At 31.2% G+C, this 10,143-nt stretch overlaps 1 protein-coding gene and 1 pseudogene across 1 annotated transcript; both read left to right on the top strand.

The window, feature by feature from the left end:
* Window positions 1-46: 46 nt before the first annotated feature.
* On the top strand, window positions 47-5,830 carry LOC25502650 (stem 28 kDa glycoprotein-like; annotated as a pseudogene).
* A 1,648-nt stretch (window positions 5,831-7,478) lies between these two features.
* Window positions 7,479-8,682, top strand: LOC112417055 (uncharacterized). The gene is made up of 2 exons (XM_024771786.2): window positions 7,479-7,979; window positions 8,448-8,682. The coding sequence occupies exons 1-2, from the start codon at window positions 7,698-7,700 to the stop codon at window positions 8,526-8,528; spliced, it is 363 nt and encodes a 120-aa protein (XP_024627554.1). The 5' UTR covers window positions 7,479-7,697; the 3' UTR covers window positions 8,529-8,682.
* Window positions 8,683-10,143: the final 1,461 nt, after the last annotated feature.

Below are 10,143 nucleotides of genomic sequence, written 5' to 3'. Positions count from 1 at the left end.
TTATTTTCACAATCTTGTAGCCCCAAAACTGTCTATATAAAGAACCAAACCCTCAACAACAATAAGTAAATTAAGTTACAAGAAACATGCACATAAAAATGAAGATCCTCCTTTTCTTTGTTGTTACACTCTTAGCAACATGTCATGGTAATGTTGTAAACCATGAACATGAACATGAATCAGGTTTCGTTTATGAAATTTTGGGTTCATGTTGGACCAATCTCATATCAACCACAGATATAATGTTATTTAATTTGAATGGTCAGTATTACATATTGGCTACCTTCTATCTTGTTTGATTGTCCAACTATTTCCTATTTATGATATTGGCCTTGCAAATTCGTTAAATCTAATAATCAACCACCAACATTTAATTAATTTTATTTTTCTTCATCTTCTCTTATTTTTATCTTGTTCTTCATCAAAATATACATAGGGTCTGTTTGGTTAACCCCAAAAAAGAGCTTTTAGCTTTTAGCTTATAGCTTATAAGCTCGTTTGATAAAAAAAAGTTCTCTTTGGTAACACTTTTTCACCATGAGCTTATAGCTTATTTCACGAACTTATAAGCTATTTTTCAGAAGCTATTCCAAGTAGCGTTTGAGCTTATAGCTTATAGCTTCTCACTTTTTCTTCCAATTTTACCCTTATTATTTCATTTAAATTGTATTTTTATCCATTATAATTTTTATAATAAGCTACGTAATAAAGACTACTATCCCTTTATTCCAATTTTTGTATATATATCAGCTGACTTTTTTTTTTTTTTTTTTGAAAAAATATATACCTTCGTTTTTTTTACGAAACAAAATACTATTATTCTATTAGTGTTACTTTTTTTTTTTTTTTGAGGTAAGTGTTATTTTCTTTATTCTCTGTTATTAGTATTACTTTATTAATGCTACCTTTTTTTTTATTTTTGAGGTAAATGTTATTTTTTTTATAAAGTGGAAACACTTAAATGATAATAAATATAAGATAAAATTTTAGTGAATAAAATTTAATTTAATTTATAATACATAGGATATATTAAATTAATAAATTTAAAGTATTTTTTTAAAGAAAAATTAGTTTACAAAATTACAAATACTTAAATTAATGATATAATTTTTATTATGAATTAAGAATACCCTTTATGTCATTTCACATTTATCAGCTAGTTGAACCGCTATTTTTACCGAACACTTCAGTTAGCTTATCAGCTAAAAACTATCGGTTATCCGCTATTTTTACCAAATAGAGCCATATACTTAATCATTTTCACAACCCAGAAATCATTTCACGGTTTTTTAGCTTCCTTTATTAAAAATAAAAAACCCAAAAAATATCAAATCCAATTAAACAGAAATTAAATTGACTAGATTAATGACCAATTTTCCAAAATTTAATGTGACAAAATTCTCAAATACCCATTTCCCTCACCCATCTTCCTCATCTCTCTCATGTTCAGGGACTAAGTTACACCATATTGATAAAAGGAAAACGAGAGAGAAGCAAACGTGGGAGATGGGTAGTGCTTGTGGTGGTGACGGTTCTGGACAGTCGTTGGTGTGGTGGATGGATGACGCGGTAAAGGCTGATATGCTCGCCGGCGAGTGGTATCACAAGGTGAGAGAACGGAGTTGCAGCAAGGATAGTGAGAGTATTGTTGGTCGGCGTAACCGCGACGATGGTGTAAATTCTTTCTTTCTACTGTGTTGCTTGCCTTGTTGCTGTTGTTTTAACACTTTTGCTTTTGCTGGGTTTGAAAGCAAGTTCTAGTGTTGCTAATTTTATTGGTGGTGATGGTGAAAAATGGTGGTGGTTAAAATTGGTGGAATTTCATGTGGTTTAGAGATGATGATGATGAATATAAAAGTGGTGTGTCCTTGAAGGGTAGGAAAGGTATTTTACCATTGTGAGGTTTATTATGATTTACCATATATATGGGGTAATTATATAATGAGTTAATTAAGTTTTTAGTTCCTATAAATATTCACAGTTTTGTTTTTAGTCCTTATAAAATAAAATCATACTTTTTAGTCTTTATAAAATTTTTCATTAGCATTTTTAGTCTCTATAAAATATTCTATCAGCACTTTTAGTCCTTGTCAAAAATTTTCATCTACTGTTTTGGTCCCTAAAATTCTTAAGAAAAATGTCACAAGGACTAAAAAGTATGATTTTATTTTGTAGGAACTAAAAACAAAACTGCGAATATTTATAGGGATTAAAAATTTAATTAACCCTTATATAATTAAACATGTTATTGTTACCTGATCAACCCATTATAGAAGGTATTTTTTATGGGTCCAGTCTGAACCAAAAGAATGATGGGTTCAACCTAAACGGCACCCATGAATCAACCTTCAACATTTTCCCTCTCCGAATGAAAACTGGTCCAGGTGGAAAATACATTCCAGACGTGTCATGTGCTAGTTGGAGAGTTATTGTTGAAGCACATAACATCATTAACCGGAAAACTGTTCCTCAAGAATGTGAAGAATATGTTGGAAACTACATGCTTGGTGACCAATATAGAGCTGACTCTAAATTTGTTAACCGTGAAGGTTTTTTCTATGCTAGAACTCTCAATCTAAAAGAAAGATGGTAGAGACATTTGGGTCTTTGACATTGATAAAACTACACTCTCTAACCTTCCAATTTAATTATGCTACACATGGATTTGGGTATGCTCACCTTTTTTTTTAATACTCTAACTTAGCATTATACCACATATTCAACTAGTTAATTTTGGTATATATATTAAACTTCAGTTTAGCCTAAAAAAAAAGTAAATAATGAGGGACTTAAAAAAGTGGTATTATTGTGATTACTTAAAATTAATGTTACAAAGAGAAATTTAAAACAATTGTAGTATATTTCAAGTTATTGGAGACAAAAAATGTGTTTTATAAACTTTTAAAGACCAGAAATATTAGGGTGTATCCATGTTAGTGTTATTTAATTTGCACATACATATAATTCTTTCTTTTTTTTTTGGTTACACATATATAATTCTTTCTTGTTTAACATTGTTAATATATTTTCTAACAATTAATATTATTTATTTTTCCTTTGACTAATTAATTAATGAATTGATAGGGTGAACCCATACAACGAAACATTGTTTTAATGCATGGGTTGATGAAGGAGCAGCACAACACCAGCACTACCAGAGACACAAAAATTGTACAACAAACTGGTAAATCTTGGTGTCAAATTTGTGTTCTTAACAGGAAGACCACTCAAACAGAAGGACATTACGGCTATTAAAATATAAAATATTCATTGTATAAATTATTAACATATTGTATATATTAGTTAGAGATAATTGAGACATCAAAAGCAGCTTCTGTAGTATAAGGTGTGCCAAAATAGCTACTCTACAAATACAGAGTCATACAAACAAACAAAAAACCATCACGCGATACCCAAACATTGGAAGGGACTTGAGTACCACCTATCTGAACCAAACCTAAAAACAACCTTTTTGGCTTTCAACCAGGCTAAAGACATATATTTAACTTTATCTAACAACCTGGGAATAGAAGTTACAACATTATTGAAAAGTTTGTTATTACGTTCGTTTCATAAAACTCAAACGCACAAGAGCAAAAAAGCTAAAGAAAGTCTCTAGTAGCTTTGCCTCCACCTGTCAAGTTCAATAATTGAAGAAAATGGTCTAGAAGAACATTGGTATCAACACCTATGATACCCAGCCAATGGCGCACCAGAGGCCATAAAGATGAAAAAGCATCACAAGTTAAAAACAAATGTTGCGCCGTTTCACTCATGCCACAATCTGAAACACACATAGAAGCTTCTGTATCAAGCACCCTTCTTTGAACCAAATTAACTTTAGTAGGCAAACTATCACGAAGCAACCTCCACGCAAATAAAGAAACTTTCAACGACACCTGGTTATGCCAAATCAAAGATGTTGCAGGATCCCTAAGAGGAACGTCCTTTGTAGTCAGCAGGTGATATGAACCGCGAACAGTGTAACCCTCAACAGGGTCTGGCAACCACACCCACCTGTCTGAAACAGAATCTAGCAAAGAAACATCAGTCAATAAAGCCCTACACTCCTCTAACTCCTCCTCCTCCCAAACCCACAACCCCCTCCTCCACTTCCACGCCTCCCCACCCCGCTCAACACCAAGAGAGAACAGACCTGCCACTAAAATGGATTTGTTCTCAGAAAGATCGAACAACCTAGGAAACCGCTCACGAAAAGAAACCGATCCTAACCACCTATCATACCAAAGATACTTGATGCCCAAGTTAGAGATATTTGAGGCCCAAAATAAATACACATTAGAGCATAATGAAACACTCACAAGAATGAATTCTATTAACAGCTAAGAACTTGAAACAAGCTGGCTACCACACATATGAAAAGCTAATTTTGAAGTAAGTTTTCTAACATTAATTGTTCATATAGATCCTTGTTTGTTCTTAATGTAAAAATAAAAAATTGAATCAACATAAGAGAGCATGCTAGAGAGTTATTCATAGTAGTCTAACATTAAAATTGAATCAAGGAATTTGCAATTGGAATTATGAGTCTTCCGCGGTGTATTAGTGTGTTATTTTTTCACATGCCCATAAATAATGGAAAATGTTAACTAGTACCTCCGAACAATAGTTAAGAAAATAAAAATAGTAAATTTTGCATTGAAGATTCAGAAGTCCTAACTCAACTGGCAAAATGCCAAAATTATTAGGCCGGATGCCATGACCGGGGTTCGAACCCCGGTACCTCCACTTGTGTGTGTGAGTTTATAATGGCTTTGCCATTTCGTCTATCTACCAAAAATTTTTTTTTGCATTGAAGACGAACTTATGTAATCAATGATTAAAAAATGTAGAAATTAAAATATTGTCTTTCAATATAAAATTTACGTTTTCCGTTTCCTTACTCGAAGAGACTAGTTAGTATGACATATACAATCTTCTATATTTACTATTTTTGGAACAAATATTCTATATTTACTATATATTCAATGTCATGATCTAGTCAAAAGAAGAAAAATAATCAAAATAAATTAATACGATAAACATTAAACTAGGTGAATTATTTCAGTAAAAATAAATAAACTAGGTGAATAAATTGCTGACCATATTCAAACTGAAAAGGACATATTAGGTAACTACAAAAAAAAGGACATATTAGGTGATGTGAGGGACATGTCAATTATTATTATTATTATTATTATTATTATTATTATTTTTATTATATTTTTTTTTTTTGACAAAAGGGACATGTCAATTATTAACACGTACTCTTTCAAAAAAAAAAATTATTAACACGTACATTTTGTTGGCATGGCACATAAATAAATAAAATACTGATTTCATATTTATGGTTGTAGGGATACAAAATTATACTCCCTCCATCCTAAATTGTATGACGTTTTGGCCATTTTACACGTATTAAGAAATATAATTAATATTGGGTGGGGAAGAGAAATTATGAGTTGGTTTACAAAATTATCCTTAATAAATGGTATGGAAAAGATAAATGAAATAATTGAAAGAAGAGAGAGTAATTAATAGTTAAGGATATAATAGGAAAAATAACATTAATATTTATTGTAAAGCGACATATAATTTGGGACAACTTTTTTTCAAAGCGACATATAATTTGGGACGGAAGGAATATCATGGTAAAATAGCATTTCAATACAAATCATCTGAGAGAAAGAAGCTTGAAGAAGAAGGATGGAGAATTATTGGAAATAGTGGAGACCAATGGAGTGATATTCTTGGAACCAACACTGGTGAAAGGACTTTCAAACTCCCTGATCCTCTTTACTACTACATTGCTTGATTAATCTCTCTATGCTTAAAGAATAATTAGCTAGCTATTTGCCTAATGGATTATTGATCTTTTGTTCTATATGGAAATATTCCTATCATGTAATCCATTTCGATATGTTCTTGAATAAAATTAATCATGTTACATAAGAAATAGCTTTCTCTTAATTTTGTGGTTTTAATTATAAATTGCATGTATGTTCTTATTCTGGTCAGAAAATTGGTTCCTTAATCAAGCAATTGAGTTTAAATGAGTAAATGAGCTTCACCAGTAACAAATCGTTCGGGTGAACCTAAGTTCAATTTTTGGGTGAAACAATTGTTGTCTCCTAAGAATTGGAGGGTTAACGGCAAAAAAAATAACTTGGTTCCTTTTATGGTTTCTTTTGTGTGTTACAAATACCACTGAAAGACATAGAAATACATTAAAATGAAGCATATGAATGATTGAATATGTTTCAATAATTGTGAACTGGATTTAATGTGATTTTATGAAATTCCAATAGCATCATTGTCTAGGGCCAACAAAGAACAAAGAATCACACTAGAGTTTTAAATTCCACTTGTCATGACAATGACAAAGGGACAAAAAACGTACATTTCGGATTCATATCTTTTCCGGGGTCCGGCGTATATAAATCAAAATTGCATGGATCATGTGCTATCTTTAATTTAGTGTTAAATGGAGTAGTACTAAAGATGCATTTGTGATAGAATAGAAATAATCTTTATTAACTTAACTAGCATGGAAACCTGTGCCAAGCACGGGCTAAACTTTCGTCAAATTTATTATATTGGATGAACATATGGTATCATGCACATTTGTGTGGTCGTTTTGTATTCAATGAGTCAATCAACACCAGTGTTGGCTCTCCCGTACGGTCCAACGACAATACCATAGGCCGATTCAACTTTGTGGGGGAAACGATTGTTTTTCTTGGTGGTAGATTACAGATGGAGAGAGTCTCATACTTGAGATAAAGAGGTCAATGTGTCAAGTGTTATTTAAAGTTCCACATTGGATGCAATAGTAAATGTTGAACAATATATAAGTGATATGACTCATATATTAATGACTTAAGGTTTAAGATGGAGATGTGGTTTCAAACTCACTTGTGTGGTTTCTTTTAATCTAACGTGATGATCAAACTCAATATAGGATCCTCCGAAACTCACAACATTATGATGTACTGTTTTTTTAGTTTTTGGAAGTTATTTGCTTAACTTTGGCTTAATTACAGTTTTGGTCATCATATTTTCACTCACTCATATAATTTGTCCCTCCATTTCAAAACCACATAGTTTTGGTCCCTCTTTTAGATTTTATAAACTTAAAGATGGTGATATGCCATGTTTAAATTAAAACTTAATGAAAGTTTTCAAATAATTATGTTGGTAAACATCATTGGATTGTATGTCATGTCATTTAAAATATGTCCATCATTGTTTTTCAGTCTTAAAATAAGAGAAAGAGACCAAAACTGAGTGATCTTAAAATGAACGGACCAATTTCACGATTTATTGAAAATAAGGGACTAAAACTGCAATTAAGTCTTTAATTTTTAAATTTTAAATTTTAGTTTTTTGATGCTATTCTCTTTCTTGTGATTTTTTTTCATTTAACCTCTGTTATTCTCTTTCTTGTGAATTTATAAAATCTGAAACTGCTGATCATTTGTTCCTTACCTGTCACTTTGCTACTAATCTCTGGAAATGGCTTCAGCCTCTGATCCATTACTCCATCAATTGCAACTTCATTCTCTCTCTGTTTGATGTTTGTCAGAGAGGTTGGAGTTCACAATGCAAACTTACCATCATCTCAGCAATCATCTATATTCTGAATGCTATCTGGTCTTGTATGAACTTTTTTAGATTCTAAAGGTGAAAAACCAAATATGAAATCAACAATAACGCAGATTATAGCAAATGTATCTATAGCTGGCAACCTTACCAAGTTAGCTACTGGTCCTACAATTAGAGATTTCACTATGTTAAGGGCTTTCAAAGTGAATACACATCATCCTAATGCACCTAAGATAACTGAAGTCATATGGAGCCCCACAATATTGCACTGGATCAAGTGCACACTGATGGAGCAGCTCTTGGCACCACCGGTCAAGCAGCTTGTGCAGGTATTTTCAGAAACTGAAATGGAGAAAGCCTTGGCTATTTTGAAGGTATTTTCATGCTATTTTTTTTTATTCAACCTCACTTATTTCAAATTCCTTCACTTTTGATCTTTGGTAGAACTTCACAATGGAAAAATGCATATATGTTTTGCTAAGTTGACAAAATACATGCTTATTTAAAATTTTAAATTGGTGTTGCAATTTTTTATTTGAGTCTAATTTTTGGTATATTAATTACTCCAAATTCTTCAAAAAACCCATAAAATTACCAGCAACGAACAATATTTCATATACTCTCACGGTCAAAGCACACACTCCTTTTTTTTTTTTCCTAACCATTTCTCTCAAGTTAAAATTTCTTTTTCATCTTATTTCTTTTTCTGGTTTAGTTTCTTTATTCACATGAATGAGAGGAATAGAAACAGGAATAGAAACATCTCTTCATAAAATCACCGCCAGTCTATTTTTTTTTACAATGTTGTGACTAAGTATAACTTTATTTGGTTATGTTACCAGATTGCAGATGTAGAGAGTCTCACATATAAGAGAGAAGTTAATTTGTCATATATGAGTGAGTATGTGGTAAGAATAATATAAGTGAGATGACTCACACATAATGCTTTAAGGTTTTAACTGAACATGTGGTGTTCGTCTCACTTTTATGGTTTCTATTAATGTAATGTGATTGTTCAACTCAGTTAATGCTCCCCTGAAAATCACAACATTATGATAAACTATTTTATTTGTTTTAGATGCCCATTGTTTAAATTTTTTATCTATTTTTTTAGTTAATCTTTATTATTTTATAGATTATAAAATTGTAGACGCGTAATACTGAGTTGACAAATTAAATGTTGAATGCTAGCAACATTCACTTTTGCACACTCTCTTAAGCACTCACTATTTTATTGGATGAAATCAATGTATGTCCCACCACTTTATGCGAGTTCTATTTCCAAAGTGTAGATTCGCAATGATTTAAACCAATAAGTTAGTATTAGAGAGAGTGTTCAAAAGAGAGTGGTGCTAGCACTACTCTATTAGACATTTTAAGCGTAGATATGGTGTTAGTCTCACTTGTTTGATTGCTATTATCATAATGTGATATTTCGATCAATTCTAGGCTTCCTTTGTAGACTCAACATTATGATGAATTATTTTGTCGATTTTTGGATGTTATTTTCTATTTTTTGAAGAGTTAATTAGCTAAAAGGTCTCAATAAATATCAAGAATTTCTTTGTACCAATTTTTTTTTTGAAGAATTTCATTTTTAATTCCTACAAAAATAAATCGCATATTTTGGCCCTTGTAAAATTATTCTGTCAGCATTTTTAGTCACTGTAAAATTTTCCGTCAACAATTTGGGCCACAAAATGTTCAAAGGAAAATGTTACAACGATTAAAAATGTGACTTATTTCTAGGAACTAAAAACAAAAAAAAAAAAGTCTTATTTATATGGAATATTTATTTAATTAACCTTTTTTCTGTAAAACTTTGTTGTCGGATGTCATTAGCTTTCATTGTATTTTTGTATTCAACCTCTATTATTTCAAATTCCTTCACTTCTAGTCTTTGGGGGATGTGACAATGAAAAATCCAAATGAGTTATGATGAGTTTACAAAATACATGTTTATTAGATATTTTAAAATGATGCGATGTTTTTTTAATAAAGTCATATAATTACCGGTAACTCAAACTATTATATACTGTCACCAATAAAACACACAGTACATATTTTTTTCTTATTATTTCTCTCATGTTTAAATTATTTTTTTATCTTCTTTCCTTTTCTAATTTATTTTCTAACTTCTCATGAAATAAAAGAACGTAAACCCCCATGCATTAAATCACCATCAACCGACCTTTTTTTTACCATCAAATGACTTCATCTGATTTTATTTGGCTATGTTACAAAATCACCGATGCGGAGAGTCTAACACGTAAAGGAAGAGATGTTAATATGTGTTATATTAGTTAAAGTTCCAGATTGCATGCAATATTAGAAAGTGGAAAACATATAGTGAGGTTGCCCTTGTATCTAATGCCTTTAGAATTTGGATGAAGGTGTGATGTTAATCTCACTTGTGCAGTTTCTCTTAGTATAATATGATTATCCAACTCAATTTAGGCTCATGTGGAAGTCTTGTCATTACGATGAATTGTTTTCTTCATTTTCTGATGTCATTCGCTTAATCCATACTTTCTCATG

The sequence above is a fragment of the Medicago truncatula genome, chromosome 8, assembly GCF_003473485.1.
Source record: "Medicago truncatula cultivar Jemalong A17 chromosome 8, MtrunA17r5.0-ANR, whole genome shotgun sequence".
NCBI lineage: Eukaryota > Viridiplantae > Streptophyta > Magnoliopsida > Fabales > Fabaceae > Medicago > Medicago truncatula.
Note: the sequence above shows the minus strand (reverse complement) of the source record. Positions and strands in the feature narration are given on the sequence as shown.